The 22,648-nt window shown below is 51.9% G+C and overlaps 1 protein-coding gene across 1 annotated transcript; it reads left to right on the top strand.

Annotated features, from left to right (window-relative positions):
- The first annotated feature begins 344 nt into the window (after positions 1-344).
- KCNG1 (potassium voltage-gated channel modifier subfamily G member 1) lies at positions 345-19,748 on the top strand. The gene is made up of 3 exons (XM_023184156.1): positions 345-611; positions 13,024-13,823; positions 18,607-19,748. Exons 2-3 carry the CDS (start codon positions 13,050-13,052, stop codon positions 19,372-19,374), a joined length of 1,542 nt encoding a protein of 513 aa, XP_023039924.1. The 5' UTR covers positions 345-611; positions 13,024-13,049; the 3' UTR covers positions 19,375-19,748.
- Positions 19,749-22,648: the final 2,900 nt, after the last annotated feature.

Below are 22,648 nucleotides of genomic sequence, written 5' to 3'. Positions count from 1 at the left end.
GGGGACCTTTTAAAGGCTGGCGCGTGCAGGCAAAGGGGCCGCAGGGTGGGCGCTCCTGGGAAAGCAGACCGGGAAGAAGGCAACGGAAGGGAGGGCGTAGCACAAGCCGTCCCGGACGCGAGCTCAGGAACGTGCCGAGAGGAGCGCAATCCAGCAGGCATGCCAGGGACCCCGGATCCAAGGTGCGGGGTCCCGATTGGGTGCCTGGACGCCCCGTGACGGTGGCGCCGCTGCCACTGTCCCGAAGCCGGGCGAGGCCCGGCGCCGCGCTCTCGGCTGCCCGCCCCTTCTCCCCGCCCAGCGCTCAGTCCCCTCCCTCCGTCCCGCCTCCTGCCCCGCTCCCTCCCTTGGCGGCTGCCGCGCCGCGTTCCCGGCGCACTCGGAGCCCGGCGGGGACCGGGAGGCAGAGACGGGGCGGCCGTGGCTCCGAGGGCGGGAGCTGAGCCGGGCCCCGGGACCGAAGTTTGGCGGCGGCTCCGAGAGGCAGAGCGGGCGCCCCGGGCGGCTTCCAGGCCCCTTTCGCGTCCTCACCCCGGACCCGTGGGCAGCCGGGGGACGGAAGCCGCGGCCGGGCCAACTCCGAGGCGGGGACGCCGCGACGGGAACTTGAGGTGGGAACTTTGCGCGCTGCAGCCTCGCCGGGCGCCACCGAAGCGCGGGCCGGACCCCGAGCCTGCAAACTCGGGCTCGGGGGCGGCTGCACGTGGCCGTGGCCCTGAACTCCCTGTGGGGGCCTCGAAACCCGCCTGCGGGGAGGCCAGGGCAACAGAGGACCCGGGAGCCACCGCTGGTGGCGGCGTGGAGCGCGCTTGCTACGGCCAAGGTGCCGGTCGGGCTTCGGTTCTTCCCAAGGGGTCCCCGGGATGCGAAGTCCGGGACGTTCGCCACCGCGGTGACCAGAGCAGGGGCCCATCCCGGCTCTGCACCGAGATTTCTCCCCGGATCCCGGGAGGAGGGAGAGTTAGGGAATGGGGTGGGGGGTGTCTGTCACTTGCTCATTCACTGTATCCTTAGGCACGGTATGGAACCCCCCTCCACCCCCACCATGGGCCTGATTGAGTCAGTCATTAACTATGAACATAACAAGCATTTATTGAGCGCCTACTGTGTGCTAGGCGCTGGGGATACTGAGACAGTTCACTAGGCACCCCAGTAACTGGTAGGAAGGTGGTGGTCTCAGCCTTAGGGTTTCCATATGGGAGAGAGGTTCAGCCCTGAGGTATGGAAGGAAAAGGGTGAAGTTCATTCATTCATTCATAGATTGGACAAAGATGGGTTGAGCACCTATTATGAGCAGCTCATCATGCCAGGCCCTCAACAGTCATTCATTCAGTTCACAAACATTTATGGAGGTGCTATCCTGGGGAGAAGTGAAGAGGGATGGGATGGGGGCAGGATAGAATGGAAGCACCCTTCAAGCAGCTTAGAGAGAAGTAAGGATTAAGACCCAGGCCCCCTCCTTGGGAGGTCACAGACTGCTGGGGCGGCCAACTGTAGCAGCCCATGTGTATAGGCAGAAGTCTTGGTTCATCTAATGCATTCATTCTCAAGGTGGGAGGCGTGGAAGCTGGAATTGGTTCTAGAATAGGAAGAAAAGATCTTTTCAAAGCTCCTTAGGGGCGGGTGATGGGGTAGGGTGGGGAGGAGTTGAGAAACACTGATCCGACAGTACTAAGGAATGCAGGTGCCCACCAATGGGGTTTGTGAGTTAAGTTGTGCATTCAGCAGGCATTTTCTTAAGCACTTGCTGTTATTAAGTCCTTAAAGGGTGTCAGGCACCAAAGTTACCCAGGTAAATGACAGACACATAGAAGAGGAAGACAGACACATACGCCCCCACCCCCTTGGCTGACTCCCTGAGATACGTATGGGGGGAAGTGAGAGGAGGGAGCAGGAACTGGTCTGATTCATTGTGGGTTGGGGGAAGCTCCTGCCCTATGAATCTGAGCAGAGGTTTATTCATCAGTGTGTATTTGCTACCCCCATACCCGTGATCTCCAAGAAAAGTTTGGCACTGCTGACTGCGGCCATGTGGTGGGCACTGTGGCTAGGTCCTGCTGTCCTTCTTTGGGGGATTTTTCAGGCTCTACCAGACCTGAGCTCTACTTGTGCCTCCTCCAGCTTTTGGAGCTCTGCAGTCACCTGCTAGGAGGGGAAGGAGGGAAAGTGTGTTTGAAAAACAGGCAAGCGCTGGCCCCTGGGGATCACCCTCCTCAGTCATTCTTGAAGCCAGCCCATTCCAGTGGAAAGATGTCTGTCGTGGGACACACTCCTAACCTGCAGGGAACTGCAAGCGCACTGGAAACGAGGCCATCTAGGTTCTTCTCCTGAGACCTGAGAGCCCAGGCTCACAGCCTACACCCTGGGTTCTCAAGCCGTGGGAGTAAAACAATCAACAAAACCCCTAGTTTTGCCAAACTCTGGGTTGCCTTTTTGGCCTCCGGGAGGGAGATGTGACAGTGGAGGCAGAGGTTACTTGCTTCTCTCCATCCCCAAAGACTTTCTCGAAGCTTGTCCTAGAGCCTGATTGGTGCAGATCTGAGCACCACTTTGAATTTTCTGCACCAGATGCACAGCTGGGCTCTGGCAAGAGGGAAGGGAGATGCCTCAGGAAACAGAAGAACAAAGAGATGTGTGCTGGATACAGGGCTAAGTGACTGAAACCAGCTCCAAGGAACTCACCTCCTGGAGCCTCAGTAGGTACCTTGGCTCAGTTGTCCTTTCTCCACCCTGCTTTCCAATGTTGATGAAGAGTCAACATTGCCTGTTGCTAGAGGTCTAGGAGTACAGGAATCTACTCTTGGTTGATACATTAAGCCCAGAAATGGAGCCCTTGGGTGAAAAATGGCCCTTTAAGTAGAATTAATAAAAAGGGAGAGGCGAAGAATCTAGCTGAAGCACTCCATCGCTGTGGACCATTTTTGTCATCCAGCAGACTGTATTTGATTAACAAAATCAGAAATGAAGTGACTTTGCTACAAATAGGATCTGAATTGTGCCTAAGACTGTCCCTTGCCCTGAGGTGAGTCTTCAGTCTCACACCCACACCTCCCCAGGCAGGTCCAATCATGCTCTCCCTCCAGAGGACTCCGGTAAGCAGGTGTCTCCCTTCCTGCCGTCCCGAGGTCCCCACTGCTCCCCTAAGCCTGCTTCTCTGCTTAATTTTGAGCTACAAGGAGGCAAAGAGAAAAGGATCTCCTGGCTCCAGTCCCCAAACACCTCCCCATGGAAGAAGGCAAACGTAAACGTGCATTTGGTGTTATTTTGCTTGCCTGCAGCACAGCAGGGAGGCTCCGGAGGCAGCCTGTCTTTTTTATAGCGGGGAGGGACACTGGCACTTTTTCTCATTTGCGGGCATGTGAGGGATGGAGGGAAGAGCCCAGCTCCCAGCGCATAATCTCCCCAGGAACTTGGGCCCCAGCTTTCAGGAGGCTGGGCCAAGGCCCAGGGTGGTGGGACTATGGTGAGAACAGACGGCAGGTGGCTAAGAAAGACAGATTCTCCACCAGGGCACAGCAGCTCTTAGAAATCTAACATGCCAGGACCTGGGCCAGGCTAATGGTTGGATCCATTTTGATTAACGTTTTAATTGGGGATTAATGCAGCCTGACCCGCCTCTGAGTCGGCCGGCCAGGAGCCCTAATCCTGACAGATGAAGCTATACTGGCAGTGAAACGCTGCAGGGCCTGGGAAAGAGTGGCATGGAGAGAGATGGACGGGTCCCCGAGACACCCACTGGGAGTGAGGGAATGGCAACGTTGAGAGACATGGTACGAGAGAGAAACCAAAGCCTGCAGAGTGCAGGAGAGAAATGCTTTCCTTCTGGAAAGTTGCCTTGGAGGCTGTGTTAATTTCCTCCTTTCACATACTTGCACACATTTAGTGGCTTAAAGCAATACAAATTTATGATCATTATTATTTTATTTATTTATTTATTTTGAAGACAGGGTCTTGCTCTATCACCCAGCTGGAGTGTAGTGTCACTATCATGGCCCACCACAGCCTTGACCTCCTGGGCTCAAGTGTTCCTCCCGCCTCAGCCTCCTGAGTCACTGGGACTAGAGGTACACACCACCACGCTCAGCTAATTTTTTTTTTAATTGTAGAAACAGGGTCTCACTATGTTGCCCAGGCTGGTCTTGAACTCCAGAACTCAAGCAGTTCTCTCACCTTGGCCTCCCAAAGTGCTAGGATTCCAGGCATAAGCCACTGCGCCCAGCCTGAATTTATTGTCTCATAGTTTTTGGAGCTCAGAAGACCAAATGAGACTCACTGGGCCACAATCAAGGCATCCGCAGGGCTTCTGGAGACGACTCCACCCTCTGCCTCCATCGTCAACATCTCCTTCCCAGAGGCCAAGATGGCAACCCTGAGTTTGGTAAAACTAGGGGTTTTGTCGATTTTTTTAGTAGTGATAAATATGTTTCCCCAGCCATAGACAATTACCTGCTTCTCCCCATCCTCAAAAACATTCCAAAATCTTGTCCATATGAAATACAGACTAGAAACCCAGTCCTTGATTCACTGCAAGGGGTGGAGACATCACCCCGCTCCCCAAAAGGAACAAGTGGTTCAAGGAGGCAGTAAAAGACAGGGGCCAAACAGGTTTGGCCTGGAGTCCCACAGACCTAGTTTAATTCTGGCTTCATCGCTTCTTGCCAGACATAAGTTTTCACTTCTCAGAGCCTCAGTTTCTTCATTTATAAAGTGGGGGTATTAGTGTTAATGCCCACCTTTTTAGGAAAGGATGGAGACTCATGCAATTGAGCCTCTAGCACAGCACCTGGCACTTAGTGAGTTTGCAGTGGAGGGAGGCTGTGGTTGCTGCTATTTATAACACTTTGTGCACTTAGCACTCTCTCTGCATTCCCCACTGCCACTTGGAAGAGGGACGGAGAGCATAAGACAGAAAGAACAGAGTCCAGAGAGGCCCGCAGTTTTTTGGAACCCTGGAAAGAGACCTGAAAGCAGTTGGGGTCAGCCCAGGACCATTTGTAGAACCATTTCATGCCCCGCTGGAATGTAGCCATAGGGACAGGAGGCCTGGTGACACTGCTCATCCCTGCAGCAAACCTCCGTTCACCAGATCCCCATAATAGCCCTGTGAGGTCGGCAATCTTATCCCCACTTTCTAGGGGAGGAGGCAGGCTCAGAGAGGCCAGCGGCTCAGTGGGTGTGATGGCCTGCTCAGGCCACAGGGTTATTAGCAGCAGCAGCAGGGGCGACTAGCCACGCCTGGCTTGGACCTTCACAACATCCCATTCCGCCCTCCCAAACCTACCGCACAGGTCCTGCACCTGTACCCTCAGTCATGTGCTGACCTCAGGGTGGTCACATGACAACTGCCACTCAGAACGCCTTATGGTCTCAATGATCATTTATCTTTGGAAGTATGTTCTCAGCCCTCAGCCATAGCTTATAAGCATCACCTTTTTCCCCAAAGGAAGGATAGAAAAATTGCAAGGGGAGTGTCGGTGGATCTCTGGGCTCCTGAATGGAAATTTGATCAAGGCAGCCCCAGTGCAGAAGATTTTTCTCACGGACCAGAAAGGATTCCATTTCTCCAATGAAACGGGACTCACAGAGTCTTCCAGAGCCTCTAGGAGATTGACACAGTGGCCAGGGGAGTCCTGGCCAAAGCCCAGAGCAGCTCCTGTGCCTCCAGCCCCTGGGAGAGCTCCAGGCCTTCCCAGTCCCCTCCGTCACACAGAATCTCCAGGAGAGCCTGTGAAAATTCCTGGGGCCCCCTTCAGGCATTCCCACTGGGAAGGGAGGGCCCCAGGAATCTGTATCTCCACCAAGCACCCCGAGCAATTCAGAAGGTTCTGTTGTTCTTGTGCTCTTCATTTTTCTTTTTAAACCTGGGTTAAAACCAGGAGTTGTACAAACCACACCGCTTCCCAGCACGCCTCCTCATTGGCCTGTGCCAGGCTGTCTCATCTTACTCATTTTTCTTCTATTTTCCAATCTCCGTGCTTCTTCCCCTTCCTTTGCCCTTCCAGGCACCCTCCATGTGGTTGATATAAATCCTCACATGTGCTGGAGACCTTGTAAAATATGTAATGTGTGTGTGTTCATTTACATAAATAGCACAGTGCTAGAAACTTCTGTTTCTTTTTCCACTCGGCACACTGTTTTAAGACCTAAATGTGTTGCTAAACTTCCACCCAGTCCATTGCTTCTGATTCCTGGGCAATCTGCAGGATTCCAAAATCTGCCTCTATGAAGACTTGCCTGTCCACTCCCCGGGGGATGGATGCTAGGGGACCTCCTGGTACCTTAAACAACACAGAACACACATTCTTGTACCCTGTTTGTTGCTGTCTTCCATCTGGTTCCCCAGAAGCAAACCCTGAGTGAAGGATTTGAGTGCAAATAATTTATTACTGACAATGTCTGCCACAACCCTTTGTGGTCCCAGGTCTGGGAAATATACCCAGAAGTGGGATTCTGGGTCACAGGGCAGCGGCATCCTCATTTCCCTCATCACCACCCAGTGACCACTCCCAGAGTGCTAGGCCAGCCCACACACCCTCCAGCAATGGGGTCCGGGGGTCAGATGATGCTGGATCCAAATCCCAGTGGGTCAGGTCAGAAAAGAAGATTCTCTTGGGAAGCAGGGAGCGGGGCAGCCGACTCTTCTCGTAGCTCGTGAGAATTCCGAGGCGACTACTGAGGGTTCACTGAGTATCAGGCATGGAGCCAAGCGTATCACCTATGCCATCTGCTTTTGTCCTCACCATAACTCAAGGAGGCAGAAGCTGTTTATAGCCTCATTATACAGATAAAGAAACTGAGTCTCAGGGGTAAGGCATGACTTGCCGAAAGTCACAGAGCAACTGGCCTTGAACCCAAGTCTCCTGATTTTAAAGCCTGTGCGTCCTTCTGCTTCCTCAGCTTGGGGTGGTTGGCACATTGTCCCCTGAGCTGGAGCAGAACCAGAACCAGCTTTTTTTCAACATCCTTTTTTTTTTTTTTTTTCTCAAGACAGAGTCTTGCTCTGTCGCCCAGGCTGGAGCTCAGTGGCACCATCTCTGCTCACTGCAACCTCCACCTCCCAGGTTCAAGCGATTCTCCTGCCTCAGTCTGCCCAGTCGCTGGGATTACAGGCGCCCACCACCATGCCCAGCTTAATTTTGTATTTTTAGTAGAGATGGGGTTTCACCACATTGGCCAGGCTGGTCTCAAACTCCTGGCCTCAAGTGATCACCCGCCTCGGCCTCCCAAATTGCTGGGATTACAGGCGTAAGCCACCATGCCCGGCCTCAGCATCCCATTTCCTATGGCAACTGTCACAAATTACCACAAACTGAGTGGCTTAAGACAGCCCAATTGTATTATCTTACAGGTCTGAAAGTCAGAGATTGGAAATGGGTCTGCCTGGGCTAATATTGAGTATTGGCAAGGCTGTGCTCCTTTCTGCAGGCTCCAGGGAGCTCATTTCCTTGCCTCCTCCAGCCTTTGGGGGCCACCTGCATTCCTTGACTCATGGCCCCTTCCTCCATCTTCAAAGCCAGCAGTGGCCAGTGGAGTCATTCTCATGCCACAGCCCTCTGCCGCTCTGCCTCCTGCTTGCTCCTTCTTCCACAAATAAGGACCCTGTTGATTACACTGGGCCCGCCCAGATCATCCAAGATAATTTCCCATCTCAGGTCAGCTGATTAGCAGCCTTAATTCCATTTGTAACCTTCATTCCTCCTTGCAATGCAGTCTAACATAGTCACAGGTTCCAGAGATTAGGATTAGGACATGGGTATCAAGGGGAATGTGGGGACATTTTTCTGCCTACCATATGCCCTGCACTGACCACTCTGGCCTGATGTGATGCACCTTCAGTGGTTACCCGACACAGGGCACAGATGAGGCCCCTGCCTCTGGCTTCACCATAGCTCTGCTACCCGGTGGCCCCCCTGTCCTTGCCAGTCTAGCCAGGTCAAAGCTGCCAGGTGACACCCTCCCCCCTGCAAACACACCCATCAGCTCAGCATTGATGGTCTGGCACCATCCCTGGGAGACACCCATCTCCACCCTCTCGCCTAGATTTTGCCGGCATCCTCTTCAGTCCATCGTCCCACAGCCAGGAACGGCTTCCTCTGACTCAGCTCACCATAGCGCCACCTGTCGGTAGCCTCGGTAAATGGTACGCCTGGAATCCTGATTCTCTTTCCCGCTCCCCCAGGCCCCATTCCTCAGCCAGTCCTGAAGGCTCTTCCTCCAAAGTTCATCCCAAATCCCTCCCGTTCTCCAGGACTTCCACCGCTGCAAACCTTAGTCATTTCCACAATGACTTCCAAAGCCTCCAGCCTGGGTTCCCCAGCCCACCAGCTGTCCACTGACCTGGCAGGTGCATATGGACTCCTTGTCCCTTGCAGAATAAGCCCCAGCTCCTTATTGTCAGTCCCTGGGCCCTGCTGCACCTAGCCCCTGCCCCCCTCCTCCCAGCTTCCCCTCGCTCTGTGCTCGGCCTTCTCTGATCTTTGATCATCCAAGCCCACCCCCAAGTCAGGGAGCAAATTCTTGCCACTCCCTCTGCCAGGTCCTCACAGAGCTGGATCCATCCATGCGGCTCAGCCCCATGTCCCCTCCTCCAAGAAGCCCTTCCTCACCCCTCCAGCCAGTGTTGCCCCACATCCCACAGTAGACATTCTCCATCTCTCACCTTGCTCTGTCAACAACACTGCAGTCGCTGCAGCCTGAAATGACTTGTGTGCTCATTTGAAGCAGTCTCTCCCACCAGAAGGTCACCTCCGTGAGGACAAGGGCTAGGTCTGTCTTGTTCTCTGCCGTGTCTCCGGCTCTAACACGGAGTCTGAGTCTGACATGTGGTGAGTGTTCAGTAACTATTGAATAAATGAGCAAATGAATGAATGAATGAATGACACCTGCCTCCGGACTTCGCCTCACCTCCCCCATCGCAGCCTCTGCCTCAAACAGCTTCCTCTCCCCAAGCATCCATAGACCCTCGGAGGCAAAATCACTAAAACCCACCATGCTGTAGAACTAACACCATGGAGAAATAAAAATGTTCTTGTGAGGATGTCAGGCTGGGTGAAAAGCAGCATTATTTTTCAGAAGCCCAGGCTTTGGGGCCTCTTTGATTTATGAACTTTAGTGTAGGGTCTAGAGGTGCTGAGCCGTCCATCTCACATCAGTTCGGGTATCTGCAAGACCAAAGGCCATGGAAAAATATGCCTGTTCTTCCTTTAGCAAGTTCCGGCCTCGGCATCTCCCTAGGGAACTCTGGCTTTGAGAACAAGGTCGTTACTGTGTTTATTACCCTCTGAGTAGCATCAGCCTCTCCATACTCACTGTGCTGCCAAGACAGGATCACTTTCCACACAGGAAACTCACATGGCGGCAGGGCGTGAAGGAAATAAATCGCTAATTGGAGGAGTTTTCTGCTGGACGGAAAGCTGGGAGGGTTGAAAGAAGAAATTCCTAAAAAGAAGAGGTCATTAAAGCCATGGAGATTCACAAGAGCCCTCCAGGGCTTGTGTGAGGCACTTTCCCTTTACCTCCATCACCATTCTTGCCAAACAGAATGTCACTTTTTCTCTTGTCTGTGGTAGCAAAGATGAAACAGCAGAGCTGAAAAGAGAGATCACCAAGGAAAGTGCCTGAAAGGGATTATTCCCACGCCTCCAAGGGATCCTGGCAGGCTGTGCCTGAGGAGATGGGTTCCAATTTTAGGTGAAGTTAAAAACACTCTCACCGTCTAAAATCAAATCATTTTCTTTTAAACACAGGTGTACCCTAGTTTTCCAAACCCTGATCTATGCAACTGTAGCCTGCCCCAAAGATCAGTGAGTAGTAGAAGGATGATGTGCTTTTGTAAAGCAATTCCTCTTAGGAAGGAGCCCTTTTAAGTGTGAAACACCCTGCCTCTCCTTCCAGCACCTATTAAAACACTTTCTCATTCATTTGTACATGTGTTTGTGTATGTGTGTGTGCATGAGCGGGTGTATTCCTGAACATGTCCACACCACCGACCCATATTTAAGTATTAGAAATGGGTTTCCATTTGGAATTGATAGACTTTTACCACTTGATTCCGTCGGGGATTTGTCTAGGGAGAGGGCTAGTGAATTTTTTTTTTTTTTTTTTTGAGACAGAGTCTTGCTGTGTCACCCGGCTGGAGTGCAGTGGCACAATCTCAGCTCACCGCAACCTCCGCCTCCCAGGTTCAAGGGATTATCCTGCCTCAGCCTCCCGAGTAGCTGGGATTACCAGCACGTGCCACAACACCTGGCTAATTTTTGTATTTTTAGTAGAGATGGGGTTTCACCATGTTGGCCAGGATGGTCTCGATCTTATGACCTCGTGATCCACCCACCTCGGCCTCCCAAAGTGCTGGGATTACAGGCCTGAGCCACCGCACCGGGCTGAGGGCTGGTGATTTTTAAAAGCAGAGTGTTTGACTCCTACTAAGTTTTCTGTGCATCAGCTTAATTCCAGAGAGCTCTGTAGCTGTAATCTACGCGTCTCAAACTCAAATGCCTATAGGGCCGGGAAGGAAACACATGTGAGTGGAATAGAGTGGGCGTTGGGAAGACAATAGTGGGGGTGGGGGGTGGATTGGAGTATGTGCTGCCTAAAGGGGTAGCCATTGCTCAGTTGGCGTTTTGGCCAAGTGTTGCCAGATATCCTGATTTTTTAAGAGAAGCCAAGGATATGGATTTTTACATGAAATTTCTCAACTTTCAAAAACTTCTCCAAGCCAAGCAAAATATTTGTGAACCAAATTCAGCCCATGAACTGGTAATGAATAAGCAATCTTGTTCCAGTAGCACAAACCCTTAGCTTTGAGGGTAGGGAAGGAAGGAGTCCGTGTGAGTTGATGTTTTGACCTCGGTTCCCCAGAAGTCGCCTTATCATGTTGGTCTCATCAACAGGAGATGTACTTATTTAGCAAGCACTTCTTTGAGCCCTTACAGTGCTGAGCGCAGGGATTCAGAGATGACTGAAGCATGTTTCTTCCCCCAGGGAGCAGGCTGCCTAATGAAGGAGCCAGGCTTGCACACAGACAATTCTAGAACTGGGTGGTAAGTGCCGTGAAGACGGATGTACCAGTTGTAAGGGGAGGGGTGCTTGATTTAGCTGGAAGAGCCGAGGAAGGCTTCCTGGATGAACGTGGCTGTCTAGCTCACCCCTGCATCCATCCTCAAGGTGATGTTTGCGTCACCTGAGCAAACATGGCATTGCTTTCATAGCTGTGCATTTCTTTGTCCGTTGCTTCTGATTTATGGCAAGTGATACCTGTTTTCCATTAATGGAAACAATATAAGTTGTCCCTTTAAGATAAATAATAATAGGCCAGGCGCGGTAGCTCACACCTATAATCCCAGCACTTTGGGAGGCCAAAGTGGGCAGATCACCTGAGGTCAGGAGTTCAAGACCAGCCTGGCCAACATGGCAAAACCATTTCTACTAAAACTACAGAAATTAACCAGGTGTGGTGGCACACCTGTAGTCCCAGGTATTCGGGAGGCTGAGGCATGAGAATTGCTTGAACCCAAGGCGCAGAGGTTGCAGTGAGCCAAGATGGTGCCACTGCGCTCCAGCCTAGGCAATAGAGCAAGACTCTGTCTCAAAAATAATAATAATAATAATAGACGATAATTACTGAGTACCTACTATGTGCCAGGCACTGCATTAAATGCTCCTATGTACATAATTCACCTAGGCCTCCCAGTAATCTTATCAAATAGGTCACGTGGCTGTACCCATTTTACAGACAAGGAAATTGAGACAAACCAAGGTTGAGTCACTTGCCTAGGCTGTGTGACTCCAAAGTCTACGTTCATAACCACTAACCAGGCTTCTCTACCTCAGCATTAAGGGCATTTGGGACCAAATAAGTGTCTGTTGTGGGGACTGTCCTGTGCATTGTAGGACATGCAACAGCATTCCCTGGCCTCTACCTACTAAATGTCAATAGCATCCCCAGTCATGACCAGCAAAAATGCCTCCAGGCATTGCTACATGTCTTTTGAGAGAAAAAATCAGCCCTATGAGAACTGTAGGTCTACACTAAATTGTTTTTCCAAGCCAAATAAATACCAAAAAAAAAAAAAAAGGTTAATTTAAAATAAAATGTTAAGTAAATAACAGTACATGTGTCACCTGAAAATCCACTAGGATGTCAGCTGCCTGGGATCAGAGGCCGCCTTCACATTCTGCACACGGCTGCATCCCCAGTGCATAGATGGATATGGGAGACTCGTGAAGGCTGGGAGATGCTGAACAATATTGTTGCTATTTCACTATTAGGTGAATGTCTTTGTCAGCTCAGGCTGATGTAACCAAATATTAATACCACAGACTGGGTGGCTTCAGCAACACTTATTTCTCCCAGTTCTGTCGGCTGCAAGTCCAAGAGCAGGGTGCCAGCAGCATTGTCCTCCAGGTTTCACACTTAGATGCCTCCCTGAGTGTTCACACGGCAAAGAGAAAGCCCTGGTGTCTCTTCCTTTTTTTTTTTTTTTTTTTTTTTTTTGAGACGGAGTCTTGCTCTGTCACCCAGGCTGGAGTGCAGTGGCACGATCTCAGCTCTATGCAACCTTCACCTCCCAGATTCGAGTGATCCTCATGCCTCAGCCTCCCTACTAACTAGGATTACAGGTGCACACCACCATGTCTAGCTAGTTTTTCTATTTTTAGTAAAGACAGGGTTTCACCATGTTGGCCAGGCTGGTCTCAAACTCCTGACCTCTGGTGATCCACCCGCCTCAGCCTCCCAAAGTGCTGGGATTACAAGCGTGAGCCACTGCGCCTGGCCTGTCTTCCTCTTCTTAAAAGAACACGAATCCCATCGTGGGGACTTTGCTGTCATAACCACATCTGAACCAAATCACATCTCAAAGCCCCCACCTCCTAATACCATCCCATGGAAGGCTAAGGGCTGCAGCCTATGGATGTGGGGGACAAAGATTCCATCCCTAACTGAATATCTGCGGAGTCTGCATTCTCAGCAAGGTGAAGCTAAGGGTGGTCACTAAGGTCTTTCCTCCCTTCTCCCCACAGGCCCGAGAGGGATGTGAAGGCTCAAAATGACCCTCTTACCGGGAGACAATTCTGACTACGACTACAGCGCGCTGAGCTGCACCTCGGACGCCTCCTTCCATCCGGCCTTCCTCCCGCAGCGCCAGGCTATCAAGGGCGCGTTCTACCGCCGGGCACAGCGGCTGCGGCCGCAAGATGAGCCCCCTCAGGGCTGCCAGCCCGAGGACCGCCGCCGTCGGATCATCATCAACGTGGGCGGCATCAAGTACTCACTGCCCTGGACCACGCTGGACGAGTTCCCGCTGACGCGCCTGGGCCAGCTCAAGGCCTGCACCAACTTCGACGACATCCTCAACGTGTGCGATGACTACGACGTCACCTGCAACGAGTTCTTCTTCGACCGCAACCCGGGGGCCTTCGGCACTATCCTGACCTTCCTGCGCGCGGGCAAGCTGCGGCTGCTGCGCGAGATGTGCGCGCTGTCGTTCCAGGAGGAGCTGCTGTACTGGGGCATCGCGGAGGACCACCTGGACGGCTGCTGCAAGCGCCGCTACCTGCAGAAGATCGAGGAGTTCGCGGAGATGGTGGAGCGGGAGGAAGAGGACGATGTGCTGGACAGCGAGGGCCGCGACAGCGAGGGCCCAGCCGAGGGCGAGGGCCGCCTGGGGCGCTGCATGCGGCGACTGCGCGACATGGTGGAGAGGCCGCACTCGGGGCTGCCCGGCAAGGTGTTCGCCTGCCTGTCAGTGCTCTTCGTGACCGTCACCGCCGTCAACCTTTCCGTCAGCACCTTGCCCAGCCTGAGGGAGGAGGAGGAGCAGGTAAGAGCCCACGCCCCGCGGGGAGATGCACCACCATGAGGGAAGGGACTCTGAGCATTGTCACCTCCTCCAGGAAGCCTCCCCTGATTGCACACTGGCTGAATAGTATCCCTGGTCCCTCCTGACATCAAGAATGTTTGTGTTCATAGTCTGCCTCCCTGTTAATATGTGAGCGCATGGGGGTCCATCCCTGTCCCTGTCCTGGCCTCCACTGTGCCTGCCACTGCACTCTCCCTTGCCAGTATCTAGAACAGTGTCCAGCACAAACAGGCTCTCAGCCACTATTTGTTGAATGAACAAATGAGTGGATAAATGGATGGCGTGATTTTTGACGTGCCTGGCCCTGAGTGAAGCATATTACATAGATCATCAAATTTATCTCAACCACTTGGCCCTTTCTCAACCTTCCTAATCCTTTGCATCATAGTAGCCCAGACACATTTTCTGGGTCCTGAAGATAATTTTTACTGATGGGTACGTGTGTGTCTACAAATGGTGAGCATTTCTTTTTGTTACATAAGAGAATGAATGGAGTTTATTTACTCTAGGGCCTGACACGGGTGTGTGCTACGGTCTAAGGGCTCCCACTCATCTGGGAGTTCACGGGAGCCGGGAGCTGGGCTGCATGTGCCACCTACGTCTTCTCTCCCCAGGGAATGATAAGAGCCCTGGGGAGCTCCCTGGAGCAACCCTGTGGGGGAAGTGTTTTCACACCCACTCGGTATTTGAGGACACTGCCCAACCCCAGGTCTAAGTCCAGTCTGTGTTTGTAGGATGGAAATATGGCTCCCACGTGGCAGCTTGGGGACCTAATATAGCCCCACCAGACTATGTGATTTGGGAAACAGGGTTTCCCAAAAATTTAACGTGGTTGCCAACATTAAAAGTGAAGGTTTTTTACATAAAAATTCAAAATCTCAGCTTCTTTTAAAAATCGTAAGATCAGGCCAGGTATGGTGGCTCATGCCTATAATCCCAACACTTTGGGAGCTGGAGGCAGAAGGGTCGCTTGAGCCCAGGAGTTCAAAATCATGCTGGGCAATGTAGTGAGACCCTGTCTCTACAAAACAAACAAACAAAACAAAAAAAAACATTTTTAATTAGCCAGGTGTGGTGGCTTGCACCTGTAGTCCCAGCTACTTGGGAGGCTGAGGCAGGAGGATTGCTTGAGCCTTGGAGGTAAGGCTGCAGTGAACCGTGATCACACCACTGCTCTCCAGCCTGGGCAACACAGTAAGACCCCATCTCTAAAAAATAAAATTAAAAAAAAAAATTCTAAGGTTGGGTCCCTCCCCTCCCCCACCGCTGCCAACATACACACCAACCTGCAGTCCTACACGGCAGCTCCTGGGGACAGCCAAGTCCACAGGGGCCCAGTTCAGTCTCCTTGTGTATGAGACCATGGGCCTTTGAGTTGGTGACTCCTTCCCTATATATGGGGATTCTGTAAGTTTCAAGAAAGACCAAAAGGTCTCAGAGGTACAAATTGTATAGGCAGTGGAGAAACAGGTATGGCAGTGTGAAATGAACGTAACTATCATGCCAGCCAGTATTTTTTGAGCACTGACTGTATACCCTGCATGTGCTAAGTGCTTTACATGCACTCTCGAATTTAACATTAGAAGTACTCACCATATCAGGATTTTTCCACTTATGTATGTGGAGGAAGTAGCAATAGCTGTTGCATTAATAATCCACAGAGGGCTGCTGGTATTTTTTGTATACATTGAATTTTTTTTTTTTTTAAGAGACAGGGTCTTGCTTTGCTGCCCAGGCTGGCCTCAAACTCCTGGCTTCAAGTGATCCTCCCACCTCTGCCTCCCCAAGTGCTAAGATTACACTGTACTGGAGTACAGTGGTGCAATCTTGGCTCACTGCAACCTCCACCTCCCAGACTGAAGCGATTCTCATGTCTTATTTATATGCACTCTCGAATTTCACATTAGAAATACTCACCGTGTCAGGATTTTTCCACTTATGTATGTCGAGGAAGTGAGCCCCCATGCCTGGCTTATAAGCTGAATTTTTAAATGGGTATTAAGAAAATAGCGTTCAACTAGTAAAGTTAACTTTTTAAACTTTTTTTAATTAGATAAACAATTTTAGGCCACATGTGGTGGCTCACGCCTGTAATCCCAGCACTTTGGGAGGCTGAGGCAGGTGGATCACTTCAGGTCAGGAGTTCAAGACTAGCCTGGCCAACATGGCAAAACCCCATCTCTACTAAAAATACAAAAATTAGCTGGGCGTGATGGCACTCGCTTGTAATCCTAGCTACTTGGGAGGCTGAGACATGAGAATCGCTTCAATCTGGGAGGTGGAGGTTGCAATGAGCCAAGATCTCTCCACTGTACTCCAGTCTGGGCAACAGAGTGAGACTCTGTCTGAAAAAAAAAAAAAAAAAAAAAATGAGAGATGGTGTGTTGCTATGTTGCCTAGGTTGGACTCGAACTCTTGGACTCGAGCATTCCTCCTGCCTCAGTCTCCTGAATAGCTGGGACTACAGGCACATGCCATCACACCCAGCTGGTAAAATTAACTTTTAATAAGCATGAGGGGTAGTGATGATGAGGTCAGGGCTAGAGCCAGATAGCCTGAATTCAAATCCTGCTTTCTCCTCTCTAGGTGGGCAATAGCTGTGGGCAAGTTACTTAACCTCTTTGAGCCTCTGATTCCTCACCTGTCCAGGGTGGGTATGAACAGGCCCACCTCACAGTGTTGCAAGGATTCAGTGAGTTCACATGAAGAGATTAGAAGTGATTGGGGCCGGGTGCAGTGACTCACAACTGTAATCCCAGCACTTTGGGAGGCTGAGGCAGGCAGATCACTTGAGGTCGGGAGTTCGAGACCAGCCTGACCAACATGGAGAAACCCAGTCTCTACTAAAAATACAAAATTAGCCAGACATGGTGGCACATGCCTATAATCCCAGGTACTCGGGAGGCTGAGGCAGGAGAATCGCTTGAACCTGGGAAGCGGAGGTTGTGGTGAGCCGAGATTGCACCACTATACTCCAGCCTGGGCAACAAGAGCAAAAAAAAAAAAAAAGAAGTGATTGGGCTAAGTCCACACTACATGAAGGGATTAGAAGTGGTGCATAGTGAGTGTGCAGAAAGTCCTCTCTTAAGGATTAAGGTCAAGAAGAAAAAGAAAGAAAAGGGAAAATGCTCACCATTTGAGACCTGTCTGGAAATTGCTGTACTTAGTATAAGTTTCTTCTCAGCTCCAACATCTTTGATCGTGATTTTATCAGGAAAATACTAATAAAGCCACTTGTTTTGTTCGACTTCTGATACTTGCTTTTTGAAAAAATAGTAATACCTTGCCTTTTTAAGGATTCAGTGAAAATGCTGTTCTTCAACTTCATTTTGGGGCCCAGAGTGGGATTCACTGCTTCACTTGCTCCTTGTGTACACATTTGAGTGCCTACTGTATGCAGGCACTACAGGGGAGACAGGGTGACCAGGACAAGTCTTCCAACCTCAAGGAGCTTCAAGTCTATTGGGGTTGGGATGGATTAGTGGCACCACCCCCCATCACCGTAAGCATGAGACACAAGCCAAAGAGGCTCTGTGTGGGAGGCCCACTGACGCTGCTGGAGCTACTTAGTGGGGCACACTCCAGGAAGGCTTCGCAGAGGAAGGGGCTTCCCATCCCAGAGGTCTAAGACCTTAAAGCCCTACCAGGTATTAGCTCATATCTCCAGCCTCTAACATATTCCTAGAGACAGAATTGTTCAGGTGGGACTTGTCAAACTCAGCCGTAACCCAGAACCTCCGAGATACCCCAGGCTGAAACCACACTGGCCTCTCCTCTCTGCCAAAGGCCCCTTCAAGGATGAGGCCCAAATCCACTCAAGGACTGTTTACCACCCAGTTATATTCCAGACCAGAGAGGCAAGCTGGCAGCCTGCATGCCAAACCCAATCAAAATATGTGTTTTTGTGGGCCATAGAGTATTTCTTTGCATTGAATTACCACCAGGACTTAAATCAACATTTTATCTATTTAACCAACATTATCACCAACATTTATCACCAGGAGATTTCATGTAAAACTGCACATTTCCAGCCTCTTTTGAAAGCTTTGGTGAGGCAGCCTTAGCCTAAATTTGCCTGGGGCAGTGATGGGGGCACTGAACATGACTATCCCTCAGAGTCCATTGGGAGCCATGGAGGGTGCTAAGCAGAGAAGGAACAGGATCCCTCTGGCTATGTGTGGAAAATGGACTGCAGGGATGAGGGAGCCCATTGGAGAGGTGACTGCAACTGTCCAGGCAAGAAAGAACGGTAGCCCGACCAGGTGGGAGCAGTGGGCAGTGGGTTTGATTCTCGCACTGCTTTAAATGAAGAGACTTCCTGGGAGTTATATACAAGGTGATAAGGATGACGCCAGGGTCTTTTGTCCTGAGCAATTGGAAAGATGGGATTGCCGAAAGCTAGGGAGGGAAACCACCAGTGGGCAGAGGAAACCAGGATCCCATGGCAAGTTCGAGATGCCCCTCAGACACCCAGGTGGGAGCGTCAGGGAGGCAGCCGGTTGGGGGTCTGGAGTTCAGGGCCGAGGTGGGGGCTAGAGAGAGAGATGAGGAGCAGCCAGAGTAGAGATGGTGCTTAGTGCCGCGGGCCTCAGAGTGGGCACAACTAGGGAGAGGACCCGGGGCCACTCAACCTGGAGAGGTCACCTTCCGCCTGGGAAGCCCAGCAGGGCACAGGGCAGAGCTTCCGCGCTTCTTCCCTGGTGGGCCCGCTGACCCCTCCGGCGTCCCTTTCCCTCTCTCCCAGGGCCACTGTTCCCAGATGTGCCACAACGTCTTCATCGTGGAGTCGGTGTGCGTGGGCTGGTTCTCCCTAGAGTTCCTCCTGCGGCTCATTCAGGCGCCCAGCAAATTCGCCTTCCTGCGGAGCCCGCTGACGCTGATCGACCTGGTGGCCATCCTGCCCTACTACATCACGCTGCTGGTGGACGGCGCCGCTGCGGGCCGCCGCAAGCCCGGCGCGGGCAACAGCTACCTGGACAAGGTGGGGCTGGTGCTGCGCGTGCTGCGGGCGCTGCGCATCCTGTACGTGATGCGCCTGGCGCGCCACTCCCTGGGGCTGCAGACGCTGGGGCTCACGGCCCGCCGATGCACCCGCGAGTTCGGGCTCCTGCTGCTCTTCCTCTGCGTGGCCATCGCCCTCTTTGCGCCCCTGCTCTACGTCATCGAGAACGAGATGGCCGACAGCCCCGAGTTCACCAGCATCCCTGCCTGCTACTGGTGGGCCGTCATCACCATGACGACGGTGGGCTATGGCGACATGGTCCCCAGGAGCACCCCGGGCCAGGTGGTGGCCCTGAGCAGCATCCTGAGCGGCATCCTGCTCATGGCCTTCCCAGTCACCTCCATCTTCCACACCTTCTCCCGCTCCTACCTGGAGCTCAAGCAGGAGCAGGAGAGGGTGATGTTCCGGAGGGCGCAGTTCCTCATCAAAACCAAGTCGCAGCTGAGTGTGTCCCAGGACAGTGACATCTTGTTCGGAAGTGCCTCCTCGGACACCAGAGACAATAACTGAGCGCAGAGGACACGCCTGCCCTGCCTGCCATCTGTGGCCCGAAGCCATTGCCATCCACTGCAGACGCCTGGACAGGGACAGGCCGCTTCCGAGTGCAGTCCTGGCGCAGCACCGACTCCCACGCACCCGGGGAAGGACACCCTCACTCCCACACCCCGGGAAGGGCACCCGCACATCAGCAGAGGGGCCCTGCCCCTCCGCCTGCAGCCATGAAAGGAAGCCGGGTCATCAGCCCAGCCCCGCCCGCCCCAGCCCCTATGTCTGTTTCCCTCAGTAAGGAGATGGCTTATTCTTTTCACCATGCAAATAACATGCCCAGCAAAAACTTGCTTTATGGGTCTGCCTGGAGAAAAAAAATACAAACAGCAACAACAACATGTCTGTCTCTAATGTGGATCATGTCCAGGGAAAAGAAACTGATGAAAAAGAGAGAATGCCTTCCATGGGGCTCTCTTAAAAGGGGGAGCTGGGTTTCTCAGCAAAGCCAGCGTGTGGGGACTGGAAGTAAAGGGCCCTGTGTGCTTGGGTCGTTCAGGCCCGGTGGGGCCCTACTGGGCCTGAAAAAGAGAGAGAACAGACACTTTCAGGAAAATGACTTGTGAATACTGTACTCCCTCTCTCGTTTCTCTTTGACTCCCGCCACGTCCGGGGCCTTTCTTTCTCCTTTCTCCCTTTTATCCTTTTTTCCTTCTCTTCCATCCTCTATTCACCTCTTTCACCCCATAGGGCCAGTTTCTCAAACTTTCACACAAAGGCGCCCCTGACAGTTGAGAAGTCATCAGGGGCCTGTCAGCATTGTTGACTATGAGGTGAAATCACTTCATTTTATCTTTTAAAAATCGTGTAGGGTTTTTCTTCTATGCATTTATTTTAAGCTGTGAAAAAATGCTTTACATCATATACCTGCATATAGATCTAAACCTAGAGCAGGGACAGATGTTTTTGAAAGGGGGTCTACAGTTCCCTGGGCAGACTGAGAAGCACAGTCTGCAGCCCCCACAGGCCTCCCTGTGACCCCAATGACCTGCAGAGCACCCACCCGACCTGCGACCTGCACCGACCCCACCTGCAACAGGTCCCCGACTTCATATAGCATGTGTGACCCACGGTAGAGAAAGCACCCAGGCCAGTCCAGCAGATTCCACTCCAGCTGGCATAGAGCCCCTCAGTGCCAGGCGTGGGGAGGGGGCTTCCCACTCAGGTCACAGTCACAAGCTTGTCCTAACCCATAAGGACACAGCCACATCATTCCCATCCCAGCACCTTCACACCTGCCCATCCCTCTGCCAGGGATACCCTTCCTGTGGAACACTGCATGGCCGGCTCCTTCCCTGACCACCTTTCAAAGAATCCACATCAGCACCACCACCACCGCTTTCCTCTTAGCCAGCTTAATCTTCTATATCCAGTCATCAGCCTCCGAAATTGACTCATTTATTCCTCTTCTTAGCTACAGGACTCAGCAATATGGCTCACCATTGACTCCCAGCACCTCGTGTAGGGCCTGCACCTTGTAGGTGCTCAATAAACATTTACTGAAGGAATGGTAGCCAGGTGTGGTGTAGACCCAGCTACATGGGAGGCTGAGGAAGGAGAATCTCTTGAACCCAGGAGTTGGAGGCTGCATTGAGCCATGACTGCACCTGAGAATAGCCACTACATTCCAGCCTCGGCAACAGAGCAAGACCCTGACTTTAAGTAAAATAAATTAATTAATTAAAAAAAGAATGAAGGGAAATAGGAAAGACAGCCAAAAAGCAGAAGGTATTTATTTTTAACATTGGACACCGAGTCCTCCAAGCACCTCTCTCTCCCTCTCTTTTTCTTTCTCCCTCCTCTGCCCTCTGTCTCTGGTGGCGAGGCCACCGCAATCTCAGTACAATATACACGCGGTGATGCAGAGTGGAAATATCAACTGAGTCACGAGGGCCTCGTTAAAGGCTCCCTTGACACCTGCTTCCAATGACTCACGTCTGAAAAGTAAGTTTTCTGACTAATTAGTGCTACCTTCCCCAGCCCGGTGGGTGTCAAGCAATCGTGCACTGCCGTCATCTTTAATAATACCTGAGATTTATGGAATGACCTTTTATTCCCCTCGAAAGGGGCTATGAGAGGCAGGAGGCCACTGAAAATGCTAAACAGACAGAAATATGGTACCGAAAGAAGTATAAAATGGAGCCCTTTAAAATTCAGGAGAGCGGGGAAGTAAGCCATGTGGGGTGGGGGGCAGATCCCTGAACAAAACAGCACTGGGAGGGAGGAGGGACAGAGGCTGGGGTTGTGCAGGGAAGCTGGGGCCCCTGAGTGGTCAAGGTTTCTGGCATCATCTTGCAGGTTCTGACCTGTCCTGGTGGCTGAGGCAGAGGCACAGACTTGGGCACCTCTCAAGACCTCACTTGCGAGAGGGACAAATGTACTCCCGATCCTGACCCTCATGCCTGGAGTGGGGCTTAGGGGCTCTTGGCCCTAATTCCAAAGCTGGGTGGCTTCTGGACACCTAACAAACTGCTTCCAGGACTGCAACTCTAAGATTGTGACTTTTCTACCTCTTTTTTTTTTTTTTTTTTTTTTTCTTTTTTGAGACAGAGTTTCGCTCTTTTTGCCCAGGCTGGAGTGCAATGGCGCGATCTCAGCTCACCGCAACCTCCGCCTCCCAGGTTCAAGCGATTCTCCTGCCTCAGCCTCTCAAGTAGCTGGGATTACAGGCATGTGCCACCATGCCTGGCTAATTTTTGTATTTTTAGTAGAGACGGGGTTTCTCCATGTTGGTCAGGCTGCTCTTGAACTCCTGACCTCAGGTGATCCACCCGCCTCGGCCTCCCAAAGTGCTGGGATTACAGGCGTGAGCCACCGCACCCGGCCTTCTACCTCTTTTTTAGCAATGGAACCTATTTTTCGTGTGGAATCTGATGCAGAAAGCCCAGCCATAAATCAGATGGGATAAGAGCTGTTCTGATCAAAGTGTGGGGATACAGTTCCTTATGGGAGGTCCCTAATGGGACTCGCTTTTGACCCTGGTGCAGACAACTAATTCCATACACGCAGGGGACCATCACTCCTCTGGGGGAAACAGCAAAACAGACCTTTCTAAATGTATTTTATTTTGTAGGTCATATGGTTTATCCCCCATGTCTCAGAAGCTCAGTGCTTCTCTGGGACTCATGGTTGAGGTTGGAAAGGCTGATTTAACAATACAGATTCTCGGGTCTCACCTGTGAGCAGGGCCAGGAACAGTGAGGCACTTGCCTTTGCCCCAAAATTCAAGGGAAAGCCC

This window comes from Piliocolobus tephrosceles, chromosome 20 (genome assembly GCF_002776525.5).
Source record: "Piliocolobus tephrosceles isolate RC106 chromosome 20, ASM277652v3, whole genome shotgun sequence".
Classification (NCBI taxonomy): Eukaryota; Metazoa; Chordata; class Mammalia; order Primates; family Cercopithecidae; genus Piliocolobus; species Piliocolobus tephrosceles.
Note: the sequence above shows the minus strand (reverse complement) of the source record. Positions and strands in the feature narration are given on the sequence as shown.